Source organism: Megalobrama amblycephala, linkage group LG12 (genome assembly GCF_018812025.1).
Source record: "Megalobrama amblycephala isolate DHTTF-2021 linkage group LG12, ASM1881202v1, whole genome shotgun sequence".
Taxonomy (NCBI): domain Eukaryota; kingdom Metazoa; phylum Chordata; class Actinopteri; order Cypriniformes; family Xenocyprididae; genus Megalobrama; species Megalobrama amblycephala.
The window spans coordinates 38,766,847-38,794,060 of NC_063055.1; the positions used below are offsets into that span (position 1 = coordinate 38,766,847).

At 35.7% G+C, this 27,214-nt stretch overlaps 1 protein-coding gene across 2 annotated transcripts; it reads left to right on the forward strand.

Moving 5' to 3' along the window:
- The first annotated feature begins 994 nt into the window (after window positions 1–994).
- On the forward strand, window positions 995–26,941 carry nadka (NAD kinase a). Of its 2 annotated transcripts, none has more exons than XM_048211072.1 (12): window positions 995–1,200; window positions 5,304–5,479; window positions 9,208–9,291; window positions 11,165–11,294; window positions 11,791–11,896; window positions 12,140–12,225; window positions 14,419–14,518; window positions 15,197–15,336; window positions 17,862–17,961; window positions 22,220–22,377; window positions 22,453–22,535; window positions 25,499–26,941. In XM_048211072.1, the coding sequence occupies exons 2-12, from the start codon at window positions 5,304–5,306 to the stop codon at window positions 25,641–25,643; spliced, it is 1,308 nt and encodes a 435-aa protein (XP_048067029.1). In that variant the 5' UTR covers window positions 995–1,200; the 3' UTR covers window positions 25,644–26,941. The 2 variants fall into 2 exon arrangements, with proteins under 2 accessions (XP_048067029.1, XP_048067028.1); XM_048211071.1 differs by having other exon boundaries at window positions 996–1,200; window positions 14,416–14,518.
- The last annotated feature ends 273 nt before the right edge of the window (window positions 26,942–27,214 follow it).

Here is a 27,214-nt window from a genome sequence, read left to right on the forward strand (position 1 = left end):
GCAGTGGTTCAATATTAATATTATAAAGCCACGAGAATATTTTTGGAGCGCCAAAAAAAAAAAAAAAAAGACTTATATAGTGATGGCCGATTTCAAAACACTGCTTCAGCTTCGGAGCATAAATGAATCTTTTGTGTCGAATCATGATTCGGATCGCGTGTCAAACCGCCAAACTGCTGAAATCACGTGACTTTGGCGCTCCGAACCACTGATTCGATACGCTGATTCATAATGCACCGAAGCTTCCTGAAGCAGTGTTTTGAAATCGGCCATCGCTATATAAGTCGTTATTTTGTTTTTTTGGCGCACCAAAAATATTCTTGTCACTTTATAATATTAATATTGAACCACTGTACTCACATGAACTGATTTAAATATGTTTTTAGTACATTAATGGATCTTGAGAGAGGAAATGTCATTGCTGGCTATTGCTGAGCCATCGGATTTCATCAAAAATATCTTAATTTGTGTTCTGAAGATTAACAAAGGTCTTACGGGTGTGGAACAACATGAGGGTGAGTAATAAATGACATTATTTTCATTTTTGGGTGAACTAACCCTTTAATTATATGCTGGAGTTTGCCTTTCTTGCCTAATTGTCATTTTAATACCTTAGCAAGTATCTTCTTCCCAATATAACATGCTCCTCATTTTTGGATTGTTTACTAGAACAATAAAACTATAAAAATCAGCTTTTTGTCTCTTTGAATTGTGATTTTGGTCAGTTATTATTATTATTTTTAAATTATTTATTTATTTAATTAATATAAGTAGTCATGTTTTTGCTTCTGGATTATTTGTTGGAATTGCATTAAGTTTATAGAGACATGTTCTGTATTTCTATCTCTCATTAATGTAGGGGAATAACATTGTTTTAAAAATATTTATTAGACATGTGTCTTTAAGTAATTAATATTCATTAGCCAAGCCAAAGCCCTCCTTTCAGAATGGTCCAATGGGCGCAGAGGTCTGATGTCATCTCAAGGAAGTGCTCGCGCTCCGCTCGTGTATATCTGACAGCTGAAGAGAGGCTGTTGAACCCGGTTACCTTCACCGTCCCGACACATTCAGCGATGGAAGCATTAATACTCTTCATTCAGAGTCAAAGAGGATAACGCCTGCTGTGTTGTTAGCCTTATAGTGGGCTAAATATCCGCTTGTTTGTTTGTGTTTTGAAAGGATCGGGATCGAGCCTGTGAGGTACAGTACTGTTAATCATCCAGCACATTAGCGGCTAACTCGTTAAACCGGCGCTGAAATGCTTTAATTTCACACTCCTTCTGTCAGACCGAGCCGCTTATAACGATAGCGTACTGTGGCTCGTGCATGATTGTGGTCGTCGCAGATGTGTGTGTTGTTTTTGAGTGGGATCTCGACAAAAATGCTGCCTAGACAGCTTAGAAACAAGATTAGAAACAAGATTTTCCACTCAAGAACAATCAGTGTGTGAAGCTTCAGGCTTTGTGTATTGACTGCAAACTCTACAGACCTCCGTTTTGTTCATTGATATGGTACAAGGGCGTCACTTTGTTTTGAAAAGTGTTTGAGTGATACATTATGAACTTCAAATTTTTCTCATTCATGCCATTCTTGATTTATTTAAGCAGGGACAATGCACATTAATAATAAAAAGAGTCAATGTAAAATCTGCCAGATTTGGCAATTTCATCAGTATTCCTTGGGCAGATTAATGCAAAAAAAATAAATAATAAAAATAAAATAAATAATACATAAATTCAGCGTTGTTACAATAAAAACTTTTTTTCTTTTTAATTTCTGGAGAGACCACAATGACATATTAGATCTTTTAGTTCTGTCTGGGGTTTATTCCAGTCATGAGTTCCTCCTGAAAACTTAAGAAAACTATCAGTACTTCTATGTACTCCTTATACAGTTGTAAGAAAAAGTATGTGGAAAAACTTGCAGAATCTGTGAAAATGTGAAAAATTGTAACAAAATAAGAGAGATCATACAAAATGTATGTTATTTTTTGTTTAGTACTGTCCTGAGTAAGATATTTTACATAAAAGATGTTTACATATAATACACAAGACAACAAAAAGCTGAATTTATTCAAATGGCCCCGTTCAAAAGTATGTGAACCATTGATTCTCAATACTGTGTGTGGTTACCTGATGATGCAGTTAAACTGAGCTCTGATCTTCAGAAAAATCATCCAGGTCCTGCAGATTCTTCAGTTTTTAAGCATTTTTTGCATATTTTAACCCTTTCCAGCAGTGACTGTATGATTTTCAGATGGGTGGATCAAAACCGTTAAAGTCACCGTGAAAAACAAATTGACAGTTCTTGTTTTGTTTTTGTTTTTTTGTTTACATCGACACAAAACCATCAATGGTTGACTTTTTAATGTTGTATTCATATTTTAATGCAGTTATCACATTTACCTAATTTGCCAATAAACCAGTTTTATTGATTGCAATAAAGACGAAGCTATTGGGACTGTTTAAAAACGCCGTGTCTGTAATTAGACACATACACGCATTATTTCTCCAGCACTTCAAATGTTTTTGTTTTTTTTGTTCATCCTTCTGAGATCGTCCCCATTGTAAAACCGAACATTTAAAAATGTAGGAAATTCAACATTTGATAGAAAACGCTTATTTAAAAATAAAAAAGACAATAATTACCACTTTAACCAGCAGGTGGCGGCAAAGTAGCATTTATTTGTGCATATATCAGCCATTTCCTCTAATCGTTTTTCACTTCATTTTTGACTTAATATTAAACTTTATAAAATAACTAGGTTTAAAAATATATTTTGTCAATGTGAAGTATGAAATACTCACAAAATCTCATGAAAAACAATAACTTTTCTTGTGATTGAATGACACAGAAAGCGAGCGCCGCTCTTTCTTTATAATCACAGCAGCTGTCAGTCAGTGCAGCGCAAGATCAATGATTTCTCCACACTTGTAAAAACTCAAATTTTATTCAATTAATCTAAATAAAGTGCACCATAAATATTTAATTTTTGAAGCTTTTTTTCACATAAAAGTGTGAAAACTGATGGTCGAATTAAATTTAGCCGAGGAGGAACACTGAGATACGTCTTTATTTATTTATTTTTTATGCTGTCTTAAATTTGAATAACTAAATTAATGCTATGCCTGACTATTTAAGTGACTATATTCTGATTATAAACTAAGTATTACACTTTTGATGCTCAACACACCAGCACATGACTCTCACCGGAAGTTTTCCAGCTGGCTTATATTAATGTGGAAGTTCTAAAGAACGCTCCGTGCATATAGTCCATTCTCCATGGAGAAAATCAGGCTCCGCCCTACATTTGTTCTTGTTCGAGAAGCTGAACAAGATTTTCAATTTTTCTTCAACTACCTTGTGAACCGAGGTGGCACGGTTTCCACCTTGTGGATAAACTAATTGCTGCAAAAAAAGTATGTGCTGTTACACAAATCTGGCGGTGCGCATACTCTTCTGATGACGAAATTCGCATCAGAACACTGATCCTCGTGTAAAAAGTGAAGTATACTTTGGGCTTAATCACATATAGTGAGTGCAATCAGAGCGACTAATGAATGGCTCACACTTCACTGTCTCAAAAGAGTCCATTTGTAAGCAGCAGAAAACCGTCTTCATGCGACGCACAGAGTGTCGTTCACTCTGCTGTAGCTCCAAATAGGGCTGTTCAATGATAAATCGTGATTATCGTGTCCAAAATAAGAGTGTGTTTATGTAATATGTGTTTGTTCGGTGTATAATTTTTATATATATATATATAATATATATATATATATATATATATATATATATATATATTTCTTAAATATATATACATGTATGTATATATGTATATATGTTTATATATATATAAAATAATTATACACAGAACAAACACGCATATTACATAAACACACTCTTATTTTGGACACGATAATCACGATTATCGTTGAACAGCCCTAGCACCAAATTAATATAAAACACAATATATTGACCTGTGTCCTGTTTTCTATCATGCGGCGTGCACGTTTGTGAAGATGTAAGATGTAATTAACCCCGCAAAAGCACTGGGTTCGATATAATCAGGTTGAGTTTGAAACCAGACCAGCGCTGCGAGGGGCTGCCGGGAACAGTTGCACCCTAAATCAGCAAGTTTCATCAAGTATTCCCAGCTCAAAAAAAAATCTTAATTAAAATACCCCAATGATACCAATTATTTGACTTTTGGTCTAATACCTTAAGAGTTTGCGTATAGACCGTTTCATCATGATTGCAGGAATGCAGAACATAGTTTCAAGAAGTGGAACATTGTTGATCTCTGATAAGTGGGTTTTTTTTTTTTCCTGAATGCGGCATATTGCGTGTTATTGTGTGTAGGTCTGGGAGAAACTTGCCAGACTGTGTCTTTCGGCACTGTAAAAAATAACTTGCTATGTGTACTGCGCTGGACTAACTGGGGACTGGTCACAGCACTTTCACGTTGTCGCCCTATTGTTAGTTTGATTGCTTCTGTTGCTCTCCTTATTTGTAAGTTGCTTTGGATAAAAGCATCTGCTAAATGATTAAATGTAAATGTAATGTGTTGGCTGTACAAAAAAAAAAAACAGTTTGCATTAATTTTTTTTAGTTATGACAATTTTGAGTGAATATATACGTTGAGTTAGAGGAACTTAATTTGTAGCATAAACACACATTTTTAAGTTGATTTACTCAAAAAAAATTAAGAATTAAAAATTAAATCGACATCTATCATATGACATGTTAACATAACTTATTTAACATGTATATTTAATGATCAAGTAAGATATTATCGTCACTGGCATTAGCGCAGTCATTAGTGTTTACCTTCATGTTTGTACTCTTCAGCACATTGAAAACCACAAAAACTTCAACATTACAGAAACTCTCAGACATAACGGCATTAAACACTAACAGGTCTTTCCCTTCACTAAAAACAAATAAATTAACACTTAATTTCAACATTTATTCTTCTTATCCAGTCCTATACAAAGCATGCTGGAAACTAGAAATCCAGTGCCTGATTTCTGAAGTTATCAACACAATTTCATTACCTTACTAGATCTTAATTTTTAAAAAGCCAATCAACAGAAATTTGAGTTTAAATTACAGACTAGATTAAGTTGATGTAATGATCAACATTATTGTGTCAACAGAACTCTACAAAATAATGTTTGCAACTTAAAAGCTTTAATTAAAACAATAAATTAGAATTTTTATGCATATATTAAAGTTGTGGTAACAGGAGTTATTTGTGAACTGACGCTCATATTTTGCTTTTTTGTTCCACCTTTGGCATCCAGATGGAGAATTCTGGAGAGTCTAAATGGACAAAGTCAGATGCGAGCTCAGAGCCTTTTCCCTACTGTTGCTCAGCCTGTGATAGCAGTGAGGAGCCTTTCCGTGGAAAAGTCTTCCGGAACAGAACTAAAGCCAGGAGTATGTCTACGCCATCAGCACCTTGCTCTGCTAAGTTCAGGTAAAACAAGACTGTCTGTCAGGGTAAAGACGAAAGTTAGACTTCAGGCCCCAATATACTCACAGCAAAGTTCTTTTTCATTCGATGATTTCCATGTCAAAGAAGGTGTGGTCTCAAAGCCACACCCACTTATTACATCATTACCAGTGGTAGTTTAAAGATGTTTATCAGCCAGAGGAAACCTTTTCTGGAAGGTTCGATTTGGCAAGCTGTTTTGAACTCCAGAAACAGAACTTGGTTTTGGCCTGAATTTGTGTGAATTGACGTTACACCAGTTCATTTCTCGATTTCGATTGAAGTATATCGGGGCTTTTAGACTTAAAGTGCCTTTACTCTTGTCTGTTAGTATGCATTTCAGTTGAGAAAGTGTTAGTCCTGTTTTATTGGAAAAGAAACCCAGTCCTGTACTGATTCAGCTGCAAGTTACTTTGGTCAAAATTATATAAAAGCCATGGATATGGTGGAACTGTATGGATGGTTCCAGTCTTGATCTTGTCAAAATTACACAATACTAATAGCTATGAGAGTGAAACGCATGTTTAGATGGTGTATTCCGGTGTATTACATTGTCACTCAGTGTCTCTCAGTAGTAGTTTCCTGTAAGAAAGTGATGTATTTATTGCCTGATTTCACCAATTGTGTGTATATATATATATAGTTTAATCTACACATGAAACACATGATTGCATTATCTTACCACACAACTGCATCACAGTCTTTCCACAATTGCAACACTTCTGCTTTATAAAATGTACTAGTTCTGCACTACTGTGATATTGAATGTCATGTCGGTAAAGGGGAAGATGGCTTTTTTTACTTTCCCATACTCTACCATATATACCACTGCAGTTTAATGCACCATTTCAAAAGTTCATAACTTGTATGTATTGGCCAATATTTAGACACCAAACAATTATCTGTATCACTTGGCCAGTTAATAACATTGCCTTGCCAGTGGATTATGTGCTTTTACCTCAAATATACACTGTCGGCCAAAAAATATATATGTTTGGCAGCAGTCCTTCTAACAGATGGACTGTGGAGCTTTTCATTTCTTAAGCAACCATGTAGGAAGACACATAATGGCCATATTCCAGGATGACAGTGTCAAGATTCATCAAGCTCAAATTGTGAAAGTTTGGTTGGGAGGGAGCATGAAGAATCATTGTGATGTTCGTTCCATCATGAGGTGCATCAATTTCTGTTCAAGATCTTGTATTGACAATTCTAGAGTCAAGAGTTCATGCTCCCTCCCAAACACTCTTTCACAATTTGAGCTTGATGAATCTTGACATTGTCATCCTGGAATATGGCCATGATGTGTCATCCAACATGGTCATTTAAGAAATGAAAAGCTACACACTCCATATCTGTTAGGCTGTTGCCAAACATATAACATGCTAGAAACATAATAATCACTGCAATAATGATCCAATCAGAGACTCTTAAGCATTTGCCTATTTAAATCCAAACAGTAAAAAATAAATTAAAGAATTAATAAATCTATGATCACTTCTTGTTTTTTTAGTGACTGATTCTGATATGTGAGGTAAAATGATAGTATTTTTTTCTGGAAAGCCACACTTTTATATGACCAGCTGAAAATGGTGAAATACTTGCCAGTGCATTGTCATTGTGTAATTGTGTTTTATTATATGGCATCAACATATTATTGCCCCTACTATGATAAACCTACTTTCTTTTGTCATTGAAATGGCTGTATCCTCTATTCATTGTCTTTGTTGAGTTTGTGGTTTGTTTGTTTTTGTTTGTTGTTTGTTATTTGGTCATTGACCTGCTATCAGCAAAGAACGGACTTGTTATACCTATATCTGGGGCCGTATTCACAAAACATCTTAAGGCTAAAAGTAGCTCCTAAATCGCCAATTTAGAAGAAACTCTTAAAAATAATGGGCGTGTCAGTCCTTATTTTAGGAGTCCTAAATTTTTGCTCTAAGAGTATTTCACAAAACATTTTAGCACTAAAACAAGCTCCTAAGTCTGTGAAACGTTAGGAGTAGTCAAGAGGACTCCTATGTCACTAAGATCAAATCACAAACAGTCCTAAAACACCCAAAGACACTGAACACCACTGAAACAATAGCGATAGAGCCTTGGGTGCTGAACCTTTTCTTCATAAACGCAATACATTTTGATTTATAGATTTGAATTCACGATGAGACGCCAAAAATAAATCTTTAACAAATAAATAAATATTGTCCGATTACCTGTGGAAGTGGTTTTCATGAGTTCACACTTACACATGATTGTATAGTGTAATAAAATATATAATAAGCGTATTTAGTCTGCTGTCCAAGGGGATCGAGGGCTCCGAGCTTGGAATTTTGCCCAAACCCAAAGTTCTCCCCCATATTTATGTTGGAGGCCCCCCGCACCACACCCCTCCCAATAAAAAAGCACTTGAAACAAATATGTCCAAGACTTTTGCTGCTCGTCTTGATTGGTGGACTGGAGTATAAGTGGATGTTACGGTTATGGAGGCCCCGCCTCAAAGCCTGAGGCCCTAGGTAATGGCCTACTCTGCCTATAAGTAGCTCTGGCCCTGGTGATGGGGTTAGTTTTATATTGTTTTCATCAAACCGGACAACTTTCAAAATTACAGTCATTAGCTCCGATAGTAAGTCTGACATTTTGTGAAAATGTCCGGCTTTACATTTTTAAATACTCCTCCAATGTGATTAATGTGAATCTCACCAAACTGGGTCAACATTATGCCAAGATGTTGAAAATGCTAAATTGCATGCAGATTTTTGATACCCCAAACGGTGTTTCCATGGCAAGGGATTAAACAGGGATGTGATTTTTCCAGATTTACAGATTTATGTATTATCCAACCTAAAAATGTGAATGTGTAAATCTGAGGGAAAAAAAAATAAAACCATGAAATGGCCTTAAAACAATAACTGGTACTAAATAAACTGCAAAATGTTATGTTTTCTAATACCTTTATTTCATGCACGGATCGCTTCTGACAGCGCTGTACATTTTAGCCAGGGATTAAAGTGCCAAATGCGAGTAAAATTCATAATTGAAACTGTGTTACTCACCAGTTGCTTTAACTTTTTTATGAATTTTGACAATGCATCGTTGTGAGAATGTGACATGGATTTGTGCGATCATCAAATTGCATCGGTTGTGATGTAATTATATAAATATATAGTCTGACGCGCTGCATGTTTCATAGTAAAGCACAGCACTGTGTTCATTTTCAGTTTAAATTCACAGTAAATGCTTCTCTGCAAGTGCTGTGTGTTTGAGTCGCTTATAATTTGCATTTGGGAACACAAAATGCATCAACCATCTTCCCAAATTCGTAGTGAGAGTCGTTTATAAATCTGTTGTTTAAAAAGAGCAGCGTTAAGGTCTCCCTGCTGTTTTGGCTCAATGGTTTAACATTTGAAAGCAAAGAAATTAAGACAACCATAATTGTTAGTATTGTAATTTTAGTGTTGTTCTGTAAAATAAAATAAAATATAATGATAATAATTTTATTTCATTTTACTGAACAACAGATATTGATATTGTCCTCTTATACTTTTATCCATTTAAATGCATGGGCTCACTGTGCATTGTTTGTCTAGAGCCACCAATTTGCGATGGTGCCGTAGTTCTTGGGCCTGTCATCGCTGCTTGCAGCTATATTATATACTTAAAATTACAGGTTAATGCTGTAGACATGTCTCTCATCTCTCTGTGTTCTTTTAAAGGAGGACACAGTCACTTCATGGACCAAGCCCTGTCACCACATTTGGGCCCAAAGCCTGCATGCTGAAAAATCCTAAAGCTGTCATGTGAGTCATTTTTACAACAGTTGCATTTTACAAATGATGCTAAGAATAAATAATTGTGAAAGATGACTATAATATGCATGAAAGGTTGCAGCACTGTAGCCCAGCACAGTCATGTCTGTTATGGGCAGGAATGCAGTGGTACATAACCAAAACAATGTAAATAAGAGATTCATTGTGAAGCCGCATCATTGATTAAAATGGGTGTTCTGGCGAGAGCCCGCACTGAACTGAAGTGCTTTTCATAACTGATGATTTTCATTTCTACTAAGAGGAACAATTTGAGGGTTTAGTCACTGGTTTGATTTATGCCTGGTTTCACAGGCAAGGCTTAAGCTAGTCCCAGACTAAAATGCATGTTTGAGCTGTTTTAACTGAAAGCAACTTGCCCTGAGATATCTTAAAATATGTCGGTGCCATTGTTTTGTCTTAAGATGCACACCAGTAATGTTTTTTTTAAGGCACATGTATAAAAGCTACTTAAATGTCTTAATTTAACTAAGGCCTAATCCTGGCTTACTGTAAGCCTTGTCTTTGAGCTTTTTCTCAGGTCATAGTGATGCTTAGACGGTATTAAAGGGGTCATGAACTGCATTATTTTATTGTTGTATAATGTTTCTTGGGGTGCACTTATAATGTTAGTTTGATTTTTACATCAAAAATTGGCATAATTTAGAAATACCCTGATTTTAGCCCTCTTATTTGAATGCTCTGTTTTAAGGGGTGTGTCTTCTGTGAGACTTGCTGTGATTGGCTTTGCATATTAAATATAGCTAAGTATTACATGTGGAATTTTATCAAAAACTTCTAGCATGTTTTTACTATTTCAGTTCTCAAGGTTTACTAATCGTGAAAAGTGTTGATTATAGTATTATATTTCGATCGTGGCATGACAGGTTGCAGTGATGATCATGTAGCTGATCACAGACATGTTGTTGAGTACATGAAAGCAGTGATCTCGTCATTGCTTGATTTCTGCACACTAACGAATGCTTTCATCATAACCGTGCAAACACACTGTAAATAAGAGAGTTGTTGATTATAACTGGAGTTTTGGCGAGAGTTCAGAACTGATAAACTTGCACTGTTTGATTGACAGCTCTAGCATGTGTGGTTTGATTGACAGCTCTAGCAATTGTAAAGGGAGCGTTCTTTGATGGCTTTCTATATATAATTTAATCACAGTTTAAATAACAGGTTATTTTCATCCTACTAAAAGAAACAATGTTAAGTTTACCGTTCAATTCCACTGCAGCTACTGTGTTTTTCCACAATCTGCCGCTGCAGAACATTTTGCACTCTTCAAAGGCAAGTTTATCGTGTAGTTGCTCGATCCAGTGTTAGCGTCACAATTTTTTTTTTTCATGACCCCTTTAAATGATTTTGTGACAAAGAACATCTGTTATCCACAGTGAAATGAACAGAACAAATAATTCTCAACTGAAACATAGTTATTAATAAACAGCCACCTTTCTAATTCCTTATGATGCTTAGGAAGTTAATGTCATTTTAATTCCAGTGATTTAGATTTAGTAATTCTCTTGTCTGTCCTTATTACCACACTTACAATGTGATGATGTAGGTGTTGTTACTCACAGGCAGACTGATGTTCATCTCTATTACATTATAAAAAGAAAAGGAAGTAGAAAACGAGCTGATTTGGCAGCTTGGTTTAAAAGCTGTTCTTGGACTTATAAGGAAGTCAGTTTTTATAGAATATTTTGTGTGTTTTACAGCACAGTGGCCACTTGCATGTCAAAAGATCAAGGAAATTAGATTTCTCAGTTGACCTCTTTAATCCTTAACATGTTACTTAACTCAAATGTTAAATGTAACAATGCTATATTGACAAAAGTGTTCATATCTGTGCATTCAGGCATATTCAGGATCCAGCCAGTCAGAGGTTGACATGGAACAAGCCACCCAAAAGTGTCCTTATTATAAAGAAAATCAGAGACGCCAGTCTGCTACAGCCTTTCAAAGAACTCTGTGTTTTCCTGACACAGGTGAGAACATAAAACATTACAGAATAAAAAAGAAGAAATGCAGATGAGGCCATTGAGACTGTGCATCAAAGTGAAAAGGATCGTTTGATGGCATTTTCTGACAAAGGAAAGCAGTGCTGATGATCTGCTTGGCCAGTGAATCTGTAAATCTCTCTCAGAACTGTATTGCAACAAACGGTCGAGCAAATTAAACATGAGCAAACTATATTCAAGTATATTCAGGTACTTTAAAAATACATACTGTACACGAAATTGAGACCAGTATACCAGATGAACCGGTATACCAACCAGCACTACTGTGAAGTATGCACATTCTTAAAGGCCATCTGTTTGTGAGAGTAAAGAGTATCTTTGATTGCATTAACATGCTTCCTTTTTTAAAATGCTTTTGTAAAGTGTTCTTTAGTTCAATTATCAATGCATAATATTTGCTGGGATCTGTTTATATTTGCTCGTTTTTCACGTTGTGTGTGTTTTCTGTGTCACTGGCTTCTAGCAAAAAAATATGATTGTTTATGTGGAGAGAAAAGTCATTGAAGATCCAGCCATTGCTAATGAGGGCTTTGTCTCTGGCAAGAAGAACTTTTGCACTTTTAGAGAAGGTGAGATATTATCCAAAAGTATCCAGTTGTTGTTTGTGTGTGCTTCAGTGTGCATGGAGATGTACTGTTGAATACATAATAGAATATTATTTAATTGTGTACTGTAGTGTGAATACGGACAGTTCAATATTTTCCATGACTTTTACACAACTACATAATGTGCTACTTTGTAACTGTTAGTTATTTTAAACAGTTCATTGTAAAATGTGAAATTGATGTGACCTGTTGACATGTGTTTCATAGATTATGATGATATTTCCAATTGTGTCGACTTCATCATTTGCTTGGGAGGAGATGGGACTTTGCTGTATGCTTCCTCTCTCTTCCAGGTTTGACAATCTTTTGTAAACCGATATAATATTGACAGAATAATGCACTGACATATTGTTAGACACCCATGCAAATTTCACACAAAAAAAGATCCTCCCAAAAATTATACAAACTTCCATAATGTTGGTAAAGGTCAAGGTGAAGTGAACCCTGGCTTTTGCTTGAAGGTGCAAAACTTTCTATCTGTGGTATCTGTGATATTTTAGTATTTTCCCTCCCAAATGCCTTATGAAAGCATAATTTATGCCATTTGGAATGCAGTATTTCTGATACACAAGTATCACTGACTGACAGACAGCTGCTTTTAGGTGTGTGTGTGTGTGTGTTTGTGTGTGTGTGTGTGAACTGAAGAGTTCTTGAGTTGTTAAAACATCTGATATGTCAAAGTAATCTGTGTATTAGTGTGAGTGCAACCTATTAAGTCTGCCACTGTTTATGATGTTATTAAAGGTGCCCTAGAATCAAATATTGAATTTATCTTGGCATAGCTAAATAACAAGAGTTCAGTACATGGAAATGACATACAGTGAGTCTCAAACACCATTGTTTCCTCCTTCTTATGTAAATCCCATTTGTTTAAAAGACCTCTGAAGAACAGGCGAATCTCAACATAACACTGACTGTTACGTAACAATCAGGATCATTAATATGTACGCCCCCAATATTTGCATATGCCATCCCATGTTCAAGCCATTACACAAGGGCAGCCAGTATTAACGTCTGGATCTGTGCACAGCTGAATCATCAGACTAGGTAAGCAAGCAAGGACAATAGCAAAAAATGGCAGATGGAGCAATAATAACTGACATGATCCATGATAACATGATATTTTTAGTGATATTTGTAAATTGTCTTTCTAAATGTTTCGTTAGCATGTTGCTAATGTACTGTTAAATGTGGTTAAAGTTACCATCGTTTCTTACTGTATTCGTGGAGACAAGAGCCGTCGCTATTTTCATTTTTTAAACACTTGCAGTCTGTATAATTCATAAACACAACTTCATTCTTTATAAATCTCTCCAACAGTGTGTAATGTTAGCTTTAGCCACGGAGCACTATCAAACTCATTCAGAATCAAATGTAAACATCCAAATAAATACTATACTCACACGATCCGACGCATGCAGCATGAATGATGAACATCTTGTAAAGATCCATTTGAGGGTTATATTAGCTGTGTGAACTTTGTAAATGCACTATATAATAGTCGAGAGCTCGAGGGGCAGGGAGCGAGAGATTTAAAGGGGCCGCACACGCTGAATCAGTGCATAGTTAATGATGCCCCAAAATAGGCTGTTAAAAAAATTAATTAAAAAAATCTATGGGGTATTTTGAGCTGAAACTTCAGACACATTCAGGGGACATCTTAGACTTATATTACATCTTGTAAAAACTGGTTCTAGGGCACCTTTAATAATAATCAAACAGCATTAATGTTAAGAAAAAGTGAAAAATCACTCACTTCTCTTTTTTAGAAAACTGATATTAATAGCATTCTTTTTTTATTGCTTGTGAATTACTTGACTTACAGTTGTTTTAATTTATTAGTATTTTTCATTTTTGGTATAAAAATTGAAGTGAAGAACTGTTGTATTTCACTGGTATTTATACCAGCTACTCAAACTCTTAGTGTGTATAAATGAAGGACAAGATGAATCATGACACTTTGTAATTGAATTGCTACCTTTGAACCATAATTTAATCAAGTTTCTGTAACATGCTACAACCAAAGTCCAAAATGACCCAAACCTATTATTATCACTGCGCCATCCTACTGTACCATAAAGACCTACCAGAAATTAATTCATTATCTTGATAATAATTAAGAAAAAGTAAATATGCATAACCTACTTTTTAAAAAAACACATAGCCTACTTTTTAAAAAAGGTGAAATGCACATGAACACTGAATCTCAAACACCAACTGAACTAACTGGGTCTTAGTCACTTCACTAACCACCCGTAAACTAGTGTAATGTCAATAGATTTTGGCATTCATTTCCACACAAACATTTTGTCTGTAAATTAACAGGTTGCTTTTCATTCACAGAACCTGCTTATTATAAACTTACAACCTACACAGACGCCTGCTTTAAATGTGTGTGTGTGTGTGTGTGTGTGTGTGTGTGTGTGTGTGTGTGTGTGTGTGTGTGTGTGTGTGTGTGTGTGTGTGTGTGTTTGTGTGTGTAGCAGAGTGTGCCTCCAGTCATGGCCTTCCATTTGGGTTCTCTGGGCTTTCTTACACCATTTAACTTCGACACATACCAATCTCAGGTCAACCAGGTTATAGAAGGTAAGTCATTACACAATGAGAAGATTTTATATTTGTGACACTTTTCTCAGGTTCCAGTTTGTCAAACAAAGTCTGAAATGTTGGACTTTCCCATCTGGTTTCTTGCATAAATCTTTGCTCTTCTGCAGCTGTATTGTAAAGGACAGAAATGTCTGAAAAATCTGATGCATTGCTTTATGAGAACTGCATTACCTAGGACCAAAAAATAGACATCAGATCAATCTAGTACATTTTAGAGGGGGCTGAAAGTGTTTTACTGAAGTTCAACATCAAAGATCAGACGGTTACGCTTTATTTCAGTTGTCCACTTTAGATATTCTACTGACTATAAGTCAGCTTATGTCAACTTATTCTACTAACCCAAACCCTAATAGTCTACTAATGCTCTAATGAGAGTTAGTTGACATGTGGTTAAAGTTACTTATAGTTAGTAGAATGTCCATTGAAATAAAGTGTAACTGATCAAACTCTTTATTATGTCTTGTTTGGGTTCATGCAGTCCCTCTTTCCATGAAACCCATAGCTGTGTTTCAAAATTTAGTTAGATGCCTACCTAGACAGCTACCTGTTTGCTTGCCTTGATGTTTTAGTTTTCATGCAGGGCATTTATTTACAAAAAGGTTTGTAATTATTATACATGTAGAGGATTTATGTAGTATTTTCTTGTTCTTTTTGCAGGAAATGCTGCAATCATTTTACGCAGTCGTCTGGAAGTGAAGGTAGTGAAAGAATGCAGAGAGAAGGAACCTGTGGAAGAAACGAGTTTAATCATCACTAACGGAGACTCTGAACCCAAACACAAAACTATGCAGTATCAAGTGAGTGCCACATTTCCTGTAATGATATAAGGAATTACACTTCTTTTCCAGGAATCTCATTACACTAACTGTTCAGTAGCTACTTGCATTAGATGTTGGATTTCAATAAAGTATGTTTAATTTTAAAAATCCCGTCCAAATTAAAGTAATTGTCCTTTCAATATGTTGGCATGTGCCATTTAGCAAACCATTTAAAGGGGTCATGACATGGATTTTTTTTTATTTTAATAGAGATTTCAATGTTTCTTGAGGTTCACTTTATGTTAATAAAGTTTTTTTTCACACAAAAAGACAAATATATATATGAGGAAAACCGATTAATTTCAACCCTCATTCTGACCCTCTGTCTGAAGTGATCTGTTTTTAAGGCACAGCTCCTTTAAACGGCCACCGTTATGATTGGCTAACATCAGTGCATAGGAAACGGTATCAACACCCACTCGCTATTGCAAGAGTTTTGAAAACATTATCCAATAAAAAAAACTTCATTTAAAGACAAAGCGTTTTGAAATCATTTACTCACGGTTTGTCATACAGCTGCTGTTAGATCCAGTAGAGTCACCACTTCATCTTTCAACAAAAGTTTCCTTGCGAACTCTCATTACACTGTCCCTCGCTGACAAAATAATATGCTCCGAACAAACATGTAATCTTCCAATGTGATCTGGGATGCCATTAAAATAAATCATCCACTTGTTTCCGATGCTGGGATCCTTCTGAATTCTGTACAGAGACTAAAACCAGCTGTTTAAACTGCAGTGTCAAAGCGAACGTTTTTTTCACTCTTCTATTTGTCCTGTTGTCCACAGACTCAAGCATGTGGAGTATGTCAGAACAGACGTGTAGACAGCGTCAGTGATTATAATGACTTCAGAAACTGAATGCACATCTGTATACTGAATCTGCGTAGACTGCGTCAGTTATTATAATTGGTTATATTTGCTTTTGATGCAACGCTCCCATCTAGTGACAGTGTTGCCAATTGCTCTCAGCTGAAAGAAGCTAAAACTGGTCGCTAAATGTTGCTAGATGACCTCATACTGGCGAGTCCACTGAACTATATTAATATAAATATAGATCAGTGGGCGAGTCATGGAATCTAGATAAGTTTTGTCTAAGAAGTTGCTAGATTTGTCTCTGGGCTTTTGAAAAAAGTCTCAAAAGGGGTGGGAAAGTCACTAAATCTAGCGACAAAATCACTAAATTGGCAACACAATCCAGTGAAGGCAAATGTCAGCCAGTGGGCAGGACCTATACCACTCTCTTACTGTAGATTTTGCAGAGCATTTGAAATGCGCTGAATACTTTAACAATCAGCGACTCTGTCTGCACTGCAACCAGGAAATGTTGCTACACTCAGATTGCACAACAAAGCACTGCATGCTGTCAAACCATTTCTTAGAATAAAAGCAGTACTTCTGTAACCAATTCAGTGCAATGGTTTGCTCTGTGCAGTTCTCCTTTTCCTATGTAGAAATGATGTGTGGACTGATAGTGTCATGCAATGAAAGGTTATTTAGCATATTTACTTGTTGAACATCAGTCAAAAGGACTAAGTTTAACAACTACAGTATATGCCACTATTATTGAGGTCACTAAGAAATCCCTGATAAATATGACCCCAAAATCATAAAAGGCATTCTCAACATATACTTTCTTTCAGGCAATCAACTGACTTAATTGATTTTGAAGGGGACCTATTATGCCCCTTTTAATAAGATGTAATATAAGTCTCTGTGAAGTTTCAGCTCAAAATACCCCCACAGATCATTTATTATAGCTTGCCCAAAATGCCCCTTTTTGGGTGAAAGCCAAAACGTGCTGTTTTTGTGTGTGTGTATCTTTAAATGCAAATGAGCTGCTTTCCAGAAGAGGGCGGAGCCTTTACTGCTCATGCCTCGGATACTCCGGCAAACAACATTCACACACGTCGTGAGACGCAGGCAGTGGAAAATGCAAGGTGTCGAGACGTGTTTTTAAAAGTTAAAACTTTTAACTTGAGCGCTGTGTTTTTAGAACGCCGTTTCCTGCGCGAGACGTGAATGCATTGGTCAAACATGTCCGTCTAGCACATTTACATAGAAAAGCAATGGACAAGTAGCGCAGTGGGGTGGAAAAACACGTTGTGTGTACATTGATACAGGATCATGGGCGCAGGGCCTGTTACAATGTGACACAATAATGAATAGAAAACAAGAATGATTCATTTTGTGACACAGTTTATGATTCATGGGGAATATTAAAAAAGGAGTGGGTGGATTTTTACAATCATAGAGTGGTTGTGTACACACTGCCAACACATTTATGTTCAAACACCATGTAAAAGTGAATTTTGCATTATAGAGTCCCTTTAAAATTATATCCTTAATCTGATATCATGTTAATAAAACCAACTTGAACACTGATATTCTTCACTTCAGCATGTTTTTTGGCAATTATTAAATTGGGTTTTATGTGTTGCTTTCATTATAAAGCTGTTGTCTTATTTTCTGTAAATAAATAATATATCTGTCTTCCTCTGTCAGGTGCTGAATGAAGTTGTTGTAGACAGAGGTCCGTCATCCTACCTCTCTAATTTGGACTTGTTTCTGGATGGTCACCTGATCACCACTGTTCAGGGAGATGGTTAGTGTGAAACATAATCCAGTGAATTATTCATGTTGTGACAGTCTAACTACTATACTGCAAAAAAGATTTTTGTCTTTTCTGTTTGTTTCCTGTAAAAAATACCTACATTCTTAATGGATTCATGCCCTTTAGTGCCCCCATCATGCTATTTTAAAGGTTCCTAATGTTCTTCTGGAGTCTCCTACAGTAGGTTTACATGCATCCAAGGTCAAAAACACTTTAATTTTCTCATAATATCCACTGCAGCATCAGCTCTTTTCTCTCAGTGTCTGAAATGCTTCGATAAAGGATTCAGTCTCTCTAAACCCCTGCTTTCTGAGAGCCTGCTCTGTTCTGATTGGTCAGATGACCCAGTCTGTTGTGGTTGGTCGACTGCTTACAGCACGTATCAGAAACCAAGCAGCCATTAGCATATCTGAATTTGAATTCTTCCTGACAGCAAGCGAGTCATTGTTAAAACTTTACAGATTCAATTCATGTGCATCAAACGGACGGAGCACAATAGAATGGGAGCACAATAATTCTGACTAGAATATATTTTGATAAGTTTTTTTTTTTTTTTATCCAAAAGTGGAAGTACTTCAAACCTCTTCCTCCATTTTGCACCATAAACTGCAGTGTGTCGCAGCCGGTTACAGCAATATTGATAGAATTTTTAAGTTAAAGACAGAGCCATACACTTCACGATCTATACATCATTTCAAATCCCACCACTTAAATCTTTTCGCCATGTTTTTCCGACTCTTACCCTTTCATCTGTTTCATTTATGTATGGTTATCTTTATCTGTACGTGTTCTCTGTACTTCCTGTCATGTTATTTATTGCATTTTAAAGTGACCTTGAGTTTGCAGAAAGGTGGTGTATAAAGTAAATTTATATTTGTTGTTTTTCACCCCTTCTGTACCAAAAACATACCGGACAAACGAGCACATTTAACATGCACACCAATACACTGATAACTCACAAAAATCAGCATATTGAAATAACCTGTTGTCCCGGTTTACATGCAAACAATAACCTGACAAGGCAAGTAGACTGTGTTTACGAGACTTTATTAATAAATCAGGTTATTTCCCAGTTTGACGTCACAACATAATTATTTGTGTATCTGACTCTGAATAATCCAGTTGTCTGTTGTGACTATTAAATAAAGCATTAAAAACACATGTTCCATCATGTCTGCGGGACTCATATATTATTGTAACAAAGTTAAAGGCTCAGGAAACTTACAGATGCAGCATTTTGACTGTACCACTTCTGCACAAGATGAGAATACATTTTTATAATTTTTTGGATTAAGAAATTATGGAAGCTTGTTTCCACCAAATAAAAAATAAAAAAAGATAATTACGACTTTATCTCACAATTCTGACTTTTTTCTCAGAATTGCCCGAAATAAAGTCAGAATTGCGAGATATAAAGTCAGAATTGCCCGATATAAAGTCAGAATTGTGAGATATAAAGTCAGAATTGCCCAATAAAAAGTCAGAATTGCCCGAAATAAAGTCAGAATTGCGAGATATATTAAGTCAGAATTGCCTGATATAAAGTCAGAATTGCGAGATATATTAAGTCAGAATTGCCTGATATAAAGTCAGAATTGTGAGATATAAAGTCAGAATTGTGAGATATAAAGTCAGAATTGTGAGATATAAAGTCAGAATTGCCTGATATAAAGTCAGAATTGCGAGATATAAAGTCAGAATTGCCCAATAAAAAGTCAGAATTGCCCGAAATAAAGTCAGAATTGTGAGATATAAAGTCAGAATTGCCTGATATAGTCAGAATTGCGAGATAAAAAGTCAGAATTGTCTGATATAAAGTCAGAATTGTGAGATATAAAGTCAGAATTGCCCGAAATAAAGTCAGAATTGCGAGATATATTAAGTCAGAATTGCCTGATATAAAGTCAGAATTGTGAGATATAAAGTCAGAATTGCCCGAAATAAAGTCAGAATTGCCCGAAATAAAGTCAGAATTGCGAGATATATTAAGTCAGAATTGCCTGATATAAAGTCAGAATTGTGAGATATATTAAGTCAGAATTGCCCGAAATAAAGTCAGAATTGCGAGGTATAAAGTCAGAATTGCCTGATATAAAGTCAGAATTGCGAGAGATATTAAGTCAGAATTGCCTGATATAAAGTCAGAATTGCGAGATAAAAAGTCAGAATTGCGAGATATATTAAGTCAGAATTGCCTGATATAAAGTCAGAATTGTGAGATATAAAGTCAGAATTGCCTGATATAAAGTCAGAATTGCGAGATAAAAAGTCAGAATTGTGAGATATAAAGTCAGAATTGTGAGATAAAAAGTCAGAATTGCGAGATAAAAAGTCAGAATTGCGAGATATATTAAGTCAGAATTGCCTGATATAAAGTCAGAATTGTGAGATATAAAGTCAGAATTGCCTGATATAAAGTCAGAATTGCGAGATAAAAAGTCAGAATTGCGAGATATAAAGTCAGAATTGCCTGATATAAAGTCAGAATTGTGAGATATAAAGTCAGAATTGCCTGATATAAAGTCAGAATTGCGAGATAAAAAGTCAGAATTGCGAGATATAAAGTCAGAATTGTGAGATATAAAGTCAGAATTGCCTGATATAAAGTCAGAATTGCGAGATAAAAAGTCAGAATTGCGAGATAAAAAGTCAGAATTGCGAGATATATTAAGTCAGAATTGCCCGAAATAAAGTCAGAATTGTGAGCTATATTAAGTCAGAATTGCCTGATATAAAGTCAGAATTGCGAGATATATTAAGTCAGAATTGCCTGATATAAAGTCAGAATTGCGAGATAAAAAGTCAGAATTGCCTGATATAAAGTCAGAATTGCGAGATAAAAAGTCAGAATTGCGAGATATATTAAGTCAGAATTGCCTGATATAAAGTCAGAATTGTGAGATATATTAAGTCAGAATTGCCCGAAATAAAGTCAGAATTGCGAGATATATTAAGTCAGAATTGCCTGATATAAAGTCAGAATTGCCTGATATAAAGTCAGAATTGTGAGATATAAAGTCAGAATTGCCTGATATAAAGTCAGAATTGCCTGATATAAAGTCAGAATTGTGAGATATAAAGTCAGAATTGCCTGATATAAAGTCAGAATTGCGAGATATATTAAGTCAGAATTGCCTGATATAAAGTCAGAATTGCGAGATAAAAAGTCAGAATTGCGAGATATATTAAGTCAGAATTGCCTGATATAAAGTCAGAATTGCCTGATATAAAGTCAGAATTGTGAGATATAAAGTCAGAATTGCCTGATATAAAGTCAGAATTGCGAGATAAAAAGTCAGAATTGCGAGATATAAAGTCAGAATTGTGAGATATAAAGTCAGAATTGCCTGATATAAAGTCAGAATTACGAGATAAAAAGTCAGAATTGCGAGATAAAAAGTCAGAATTGCGAGATATATTAAGTCAGAATTGCCTGATATAAAGTCAGAATTGTGAGATATAAAGTCAGAATTGCCTGATATAAAGTCAGAATTGCGAGATAAAAAGTCAGAATTGCGAGATATAAAGTCAGAATTGCCTGATATAAAGTCAGAATTGTGAGATATAAAGTCAGAATTGCCTGATATAAAGTCAGAATTGCGAGATATAAAGTCAGAATTGCGAGATAAAAAGTCAGAATTGCGAGATATAAAGTCAGAATTGCCTGATATAAAGTCAGAATTGCGAGATAAAAAGTCAGAATTGCGAGATATATTAAGTCAGAATTGCCTGATATAAAGTCAGAATTGTGAGATATAAAGTCAGAATTGCCTGATATAAAGTCAGAATTGCGAGATAAAAAGTCAGAATTGCGAGATAAAAAGTCACAATTACCTTTCCATAGTTGGAGTTTGCTATATATTTCCTTCCCCCCTACCAGTGAAATGCTCGCCCTGTTTGGATGTATTTAAATCCACAATAAGAACTCTTTCCTGTCACATATCACATATGCACACTTCAATAAGCCTAAAGAACGCAGTTTAATGTGTTTACATGCCAGGCGAAATCGAGGTATGGGGCAGAAATCTAGCTGTATCGATCGGTTTATGCTTAAGTCGTTTATGACTCGAATCTGATAAAGGAAAACGGATTAATGTTTTTAAATGACCTCATGCATTGTCGGCTACCAAACCATCATCATCTGTTTAGATATTTTTACTGAAAAAGAAATTCAAGGAAAGCATTTTGTCCAACGTTCAAAGATTTGCCTTTCTAAACATTTCTTCTTGCTCTCTTTGCCCTGTGTCAGGTGTGATAGTGTCCACTCCCACAGGAAGCACCGCATACGCAGTAGCAGCAGGTGCCTCGATGATCCATCCGAACGTTCCAGCCATCATGATCACGCCCATCTGCCCTCACTCCCTGTCCTTCAGACCCATCGTCGTGCCTGCTGGCGTTGAGCTCAAGGTGATACACTGCACAGCCACTGCTCCTGGGCTTTGACTGCATGAGGACATTCACTGAACCCTGATATGATTTTAGATTATGCTGACCCGTGATGCCAGAAACACGGCCTGGGTGTCTCTCGATGGCAGGAAACGGCAGGAGATTGCATATGGGGACAGGTATGTGACTTCAGCATCAACATTAAAGGGATAGTTCACCCAAAAGTGAAAATTATCCCATGATTTACTCACCCTCAAGCCATCCTAGGTGTATATGACTTTCTTCTTTTCAGTTTTTGTAAGAAAATATCCATATTTAAAACTTTATAAATTATAATCAATGGCTTCGGCCTTACACAAGTCGAGTTCTGGTGGAAGAGTGACCTCTGACCCGATGTATGACGCAAGATTAGTATCGTAAGCTTGGATGACTCTTGCGGTTCAAACAAATAGGGCTGGGCAATGAACTCAACTCCTCTGAGCTTCCACGTTCATCAATACAAAGTGTAATACAAAGGTTTTTTAATTGTTTTTTTTAATTATTATTTATTTAATTACTTAATAGCTTTTCATTAAACTCACGAAAAACCCTGACATAATGTAATATTTAATGCAATTCATGTTGTTATTAACAAAAAATGGAATATATTTTCTTTCTCTTTGTATTTTTTGTAACGAATGTAGCGGTTATTACTAAATTTATGGATGAAATATGAATATAATAATTATAAGGTTATGAATAAATTATGATTCATATATCGACCCAACGGGGAATTAAACATATATTGTGAATCAATTACAACGAATTATAATCAATTACATATATGATTAGTTCTGGTTTAATAATTATTTAGAGAAACTGTTCGTTTGTCCAGCAAACTAAGTCCCTCACAGAATATTATAAACAGAGTTATTCTCTGGCCATGAAAATAACTAAAGCGTAAAGCGATCGAAAAACGTTAAAGTGACTTGGTCTTCAGTTGAAAGAACGAACAGAACAATCGAGCATGAATTAAAGTGTTTTAATTGTCAAGTGTCAAGTCCGTGTGTAGCAGTTTTAATGCGCCTGGCTGGGTTGGTCCTTTCAGAGAGGGTTTCTCCGGCGGGGTTTTCAAAAGAGGTTTAAGCTTAAGTAACTTAGCCGAAGAGAGAGAGAGTCTAAAGAAGTGGTCCTCCCGAGCTGCGCGCTTGGTTGGGAAGCGCGGTCACCTGAGGCGTCCGTGCACGAGGTGCTCGTGAGTCAGTCGGGAGACAAAGGAGAAGAAGAAGAGAGCGCGAAGAGACGAGGTGAAGGTGTGTGTCGTTGTTTTATGGAACCCAAGCTAACACACCTCCTGAATTGTAGCGACCAATAGATGCGCAGCACTATTTGGCGGGCAAAGTTCCTTTGTTTGGAATCCTAGCTGAGTTTGCATACTTAATGCCCATCAGATCGGATTTCGAGATGGAGTACGTTCTTCACAGGATCATTAAACACATAGAAAAATGCATTTGTCTGTTTTGTGACATGTCTCAATGAATAGCTCAAGTCCGGAGCTTTAAAACGAGATCAATCTCGATAGGTCGGAAAGGCATAGGGAAGAAGTTATGGTTTACAGACAGAATTCCACTATTACCATGCACACTAGCACAAATACACTCCTTTAAACACTAGGAAACATGCATACGCTTCAAAATACAGGATGGGTATATGTTGGCATAATTTGTATTTTACATATACAGTCAAAAATGTATGTTTGTGAGTTTCTGTATGTGTCTGTGTGTGTGTTTTTGTGTGTCCCTGTGTGTGTGGGGTGTTGGAATGTGGATCTGGTCAGTCTCTGGGGGGGGTGCTCCTTTTGAAGTCACCAAAGTGAGGAAGTTGGACTTTTCTGTTTACCATCGCAGGCCCACAAACCTGCCGAAAGTCACAGCCGTCCGGCGCCGATTTAGTGATTTATAAACAAAGTTCACCAGGTTAAAAGCGTTCTGAAAACTCCAAAGTTTATTGACTCTGAACGGATCCATCCAGGCGTTACATTTTATATCAATATGATACAAGAATATCATACTCAGAGCAATTTGATAAATGAGTTAGGTCAATAGTAATCTAAAAGTATTCAGATTATATTACCTTAAAGGATTAGTTGACTTCAGAATTCAAATTTCCTGATAATTTACTCACCCCCATGTCATCCAAGATGTTCATGTCTTTCTTTCTTCAGACGAAAAGAAATTAAGGTTTTTGAGGAAAACATTCCAGGATTTTTCTCCATATAGTGGACTTCACTGGGGTCCAACGGGTTGAAGGTCAAAATGACAGTTTCAGTGCAGCTTCAAAGAGCTCTACATGATCCCAGACGAGGAATAAGAGTCTTATCTAGAGAAACCATCGCTCATTTTCTAAAAAAAATAAAAATGTATATACTTTTTAACCACAAATACTCATATCTTGCACTGCTCTGTGATGCTCCACGCATGACGTAATCATGTTGGAAAGGTCATGCATGACGTAGGCGTTTGACTTGTTTGACTGAGTCTTCGCACGTTCACTTTGTAAACACTGGATTAGTACTTAAGCCTACATTACGCGTGACCTTTCCAAGATTACGTAATGCGTGGAGCATCACAGAGCAGTGCAAGATATGAGTATTTGTGGTTAAAAAGTATATAAATTTTTATTTTTTGTAGAAAATGAGTGATGGTTTCTCTAGATAAGACTCTTATTCCTCGTCTGGGATCATGTAGAGCTCTTTGAAGCTGCACTGAAACTGACATTTGGACCTTCAACCCGTTGAACCCCAGTGAAGTCCACTATATGGAGAAAAATCCTGGAATGTTTTCCTCAAAAACCTTCATTTCTTTTCGACTGAAGAAAGAAAGACATGAACATCTTGGATGACATGGGGGTGAGTAAATTATCAGGACATTTTAATTCTGAAGTCAACTAATCTTTTAAATGTGTAATGTAATGGATTATGTTACTAACTCCAATTTTTGTCATGTAATTTGGAATCATTAACCGAATGGAATTTATCCAGCAATGTTGATTAGCATGCAAAATATTTTTGTGTGTAAGCTTGCATGTCAACACAGTAAAGCAGACTGGCATGCATTCTTGTAAACTTGATGTATGACAAATGATTTTCCTCTCTACTTCCTAGTATCACCATCACGTCGTCTTGCTTCCCTGTTCCTTCCATCTGTTTCCGTGATCCGGTGAACGACTGGTTCGAGAGTCTGGCCCAATGTTTACACTGGAACGTTCGCAAGAGACAGAGCCATCTGAGTTCTGAGGAAGAGTTCTGAACACATTCCCAGCTTTCCCAACACTATTACTGAACACATGTCCTTTTAACAGACTTTTAACAGTGAATCTCATAAAACACAAACCGGTCTCATTTCATCCGATTACAATATTATATTTTGCTTAAAAAAAAAAACTATTTTGAGGACCATTAAGACTTTATGATATTTTTCCCCAGAACTTTTTGAGTGTGTGTAATTCTGATTATTCTCAGTACTGTAACAGTCTTTATTATTGTATGACAGTAGAAAACTACTGCTAAACAATGATTGTTTTATTTAAATATGCATAAATGAAAAACAGTACAATGACTACAGCCATGATGTATAAATACTTAAGAGGTTACCCTTTTTTTATTGGTAAATTTTCATTACAGGTAAGCATTTTTTTTGCATTACAGTAATGAGAATTTTGGGGAAAAGTGTGAAAAATTCTGAAGGCTTTGTTTTTTTTCCTCCTTGAAATTTTGGATGAAATATGACCCCATTATGCGTGGCCACATATTCTTGGCACGTTTTATGAAAATTACTTTTTAATTGACATCCGTGCATTCCATTACAACTTTAAGTGAAGTAACATGTATTGTCAGTTTTGGGCTGACAAGGTCATTTAAAGCAATAACTGAATTTCAATCGATTATATTGTGCCTTATAGAGCATTGCATCAAAGTCAGTCATTTGGGGGAAATTTATTTATTTAAAATGTATCATACATCTTGGTTATCGATATAGTACATATCTGAGCTTGAATATTCACTCTTTTCTTTTTTTCTTTTTTTTTTTTTCTTTATTATTGTTCCATTATTGTCTTACAGGCCAAGCCGCCTAATTAACAATGAATTCAATGAGTTTCACAAAAACGACCACAGGAAAAGTGCACACTACAAAAAAATTCATTGTGTCCATGATCAATGTACAAAAATGTGTAATATTTTCAATCATAAAGACAAACATATAAATCAGGTTCTTTTTTTTTTTTCAGTTCTGCTCTGAAAGTATTTAAAGATGGCCTGAAGCAAATCAATAACAATAGTACTTATCAAGGCTCCTGAAAATCATTCAGGTTGATGTTTTTGTTTGTTTTTGCAATAGTCTATTGAATTAAAATGTAAGATTTTTATATCAGAATATGAGATAAAACATTTTGTAACAGCTTCACAATTTATCATTGACCTTTTACTCCGTTTACATCATATCTGATCTCTGCTTCTGTGTTTTACGACATGATGTCAGAAGCCAGGATTTATTTACTGTCAGAACTTTTTATTATTAAAAAGAACATTTTCATAGCAAAAAAAAAATCTTTGTTGATCCTTCTCGTCTCTTTCTGTTCTTAAAATTGGTGTTATTGCTGCAAAATGTGTACATTTGCCATAACATTTTGTAACTGACAATAATATGTTTTTAATGAACTTGAGACATAACTACATCTCTATCCATTCATATTTAATAATTTGTCTCTTACAAATTCAGATAATGCATTGTAGTTGATAGACAAATTTCTTTAGTTTCTTTGACAGCATTTCTCCTTTTTAATTTACTTTATGAATCATTATTTTTCATAATTCACATAA

Coding starts and splice junctions, on each gene's coding strand:
- nadka (XM_048211071.1), top strand. CDS start 5,304: ATGGAGAATTCTGGAGAGTCTAAATGGACAAAGTCAGATGCGAGCTCA. Junction 11,295..11,790: donor TCTGTGTTTTCCTGACACAG/GTGAGAACATAA, acceptor ACTGGCTTCTAG/CAAAAAAATATGATTGTTTA. Junction 22,378..22,452: donor CTGCTGGCGTTGAGCTCAAG/GTGATACACTGC, acceptor ATATGATTTTAG/ATTATGCTGACCCGTGATGC.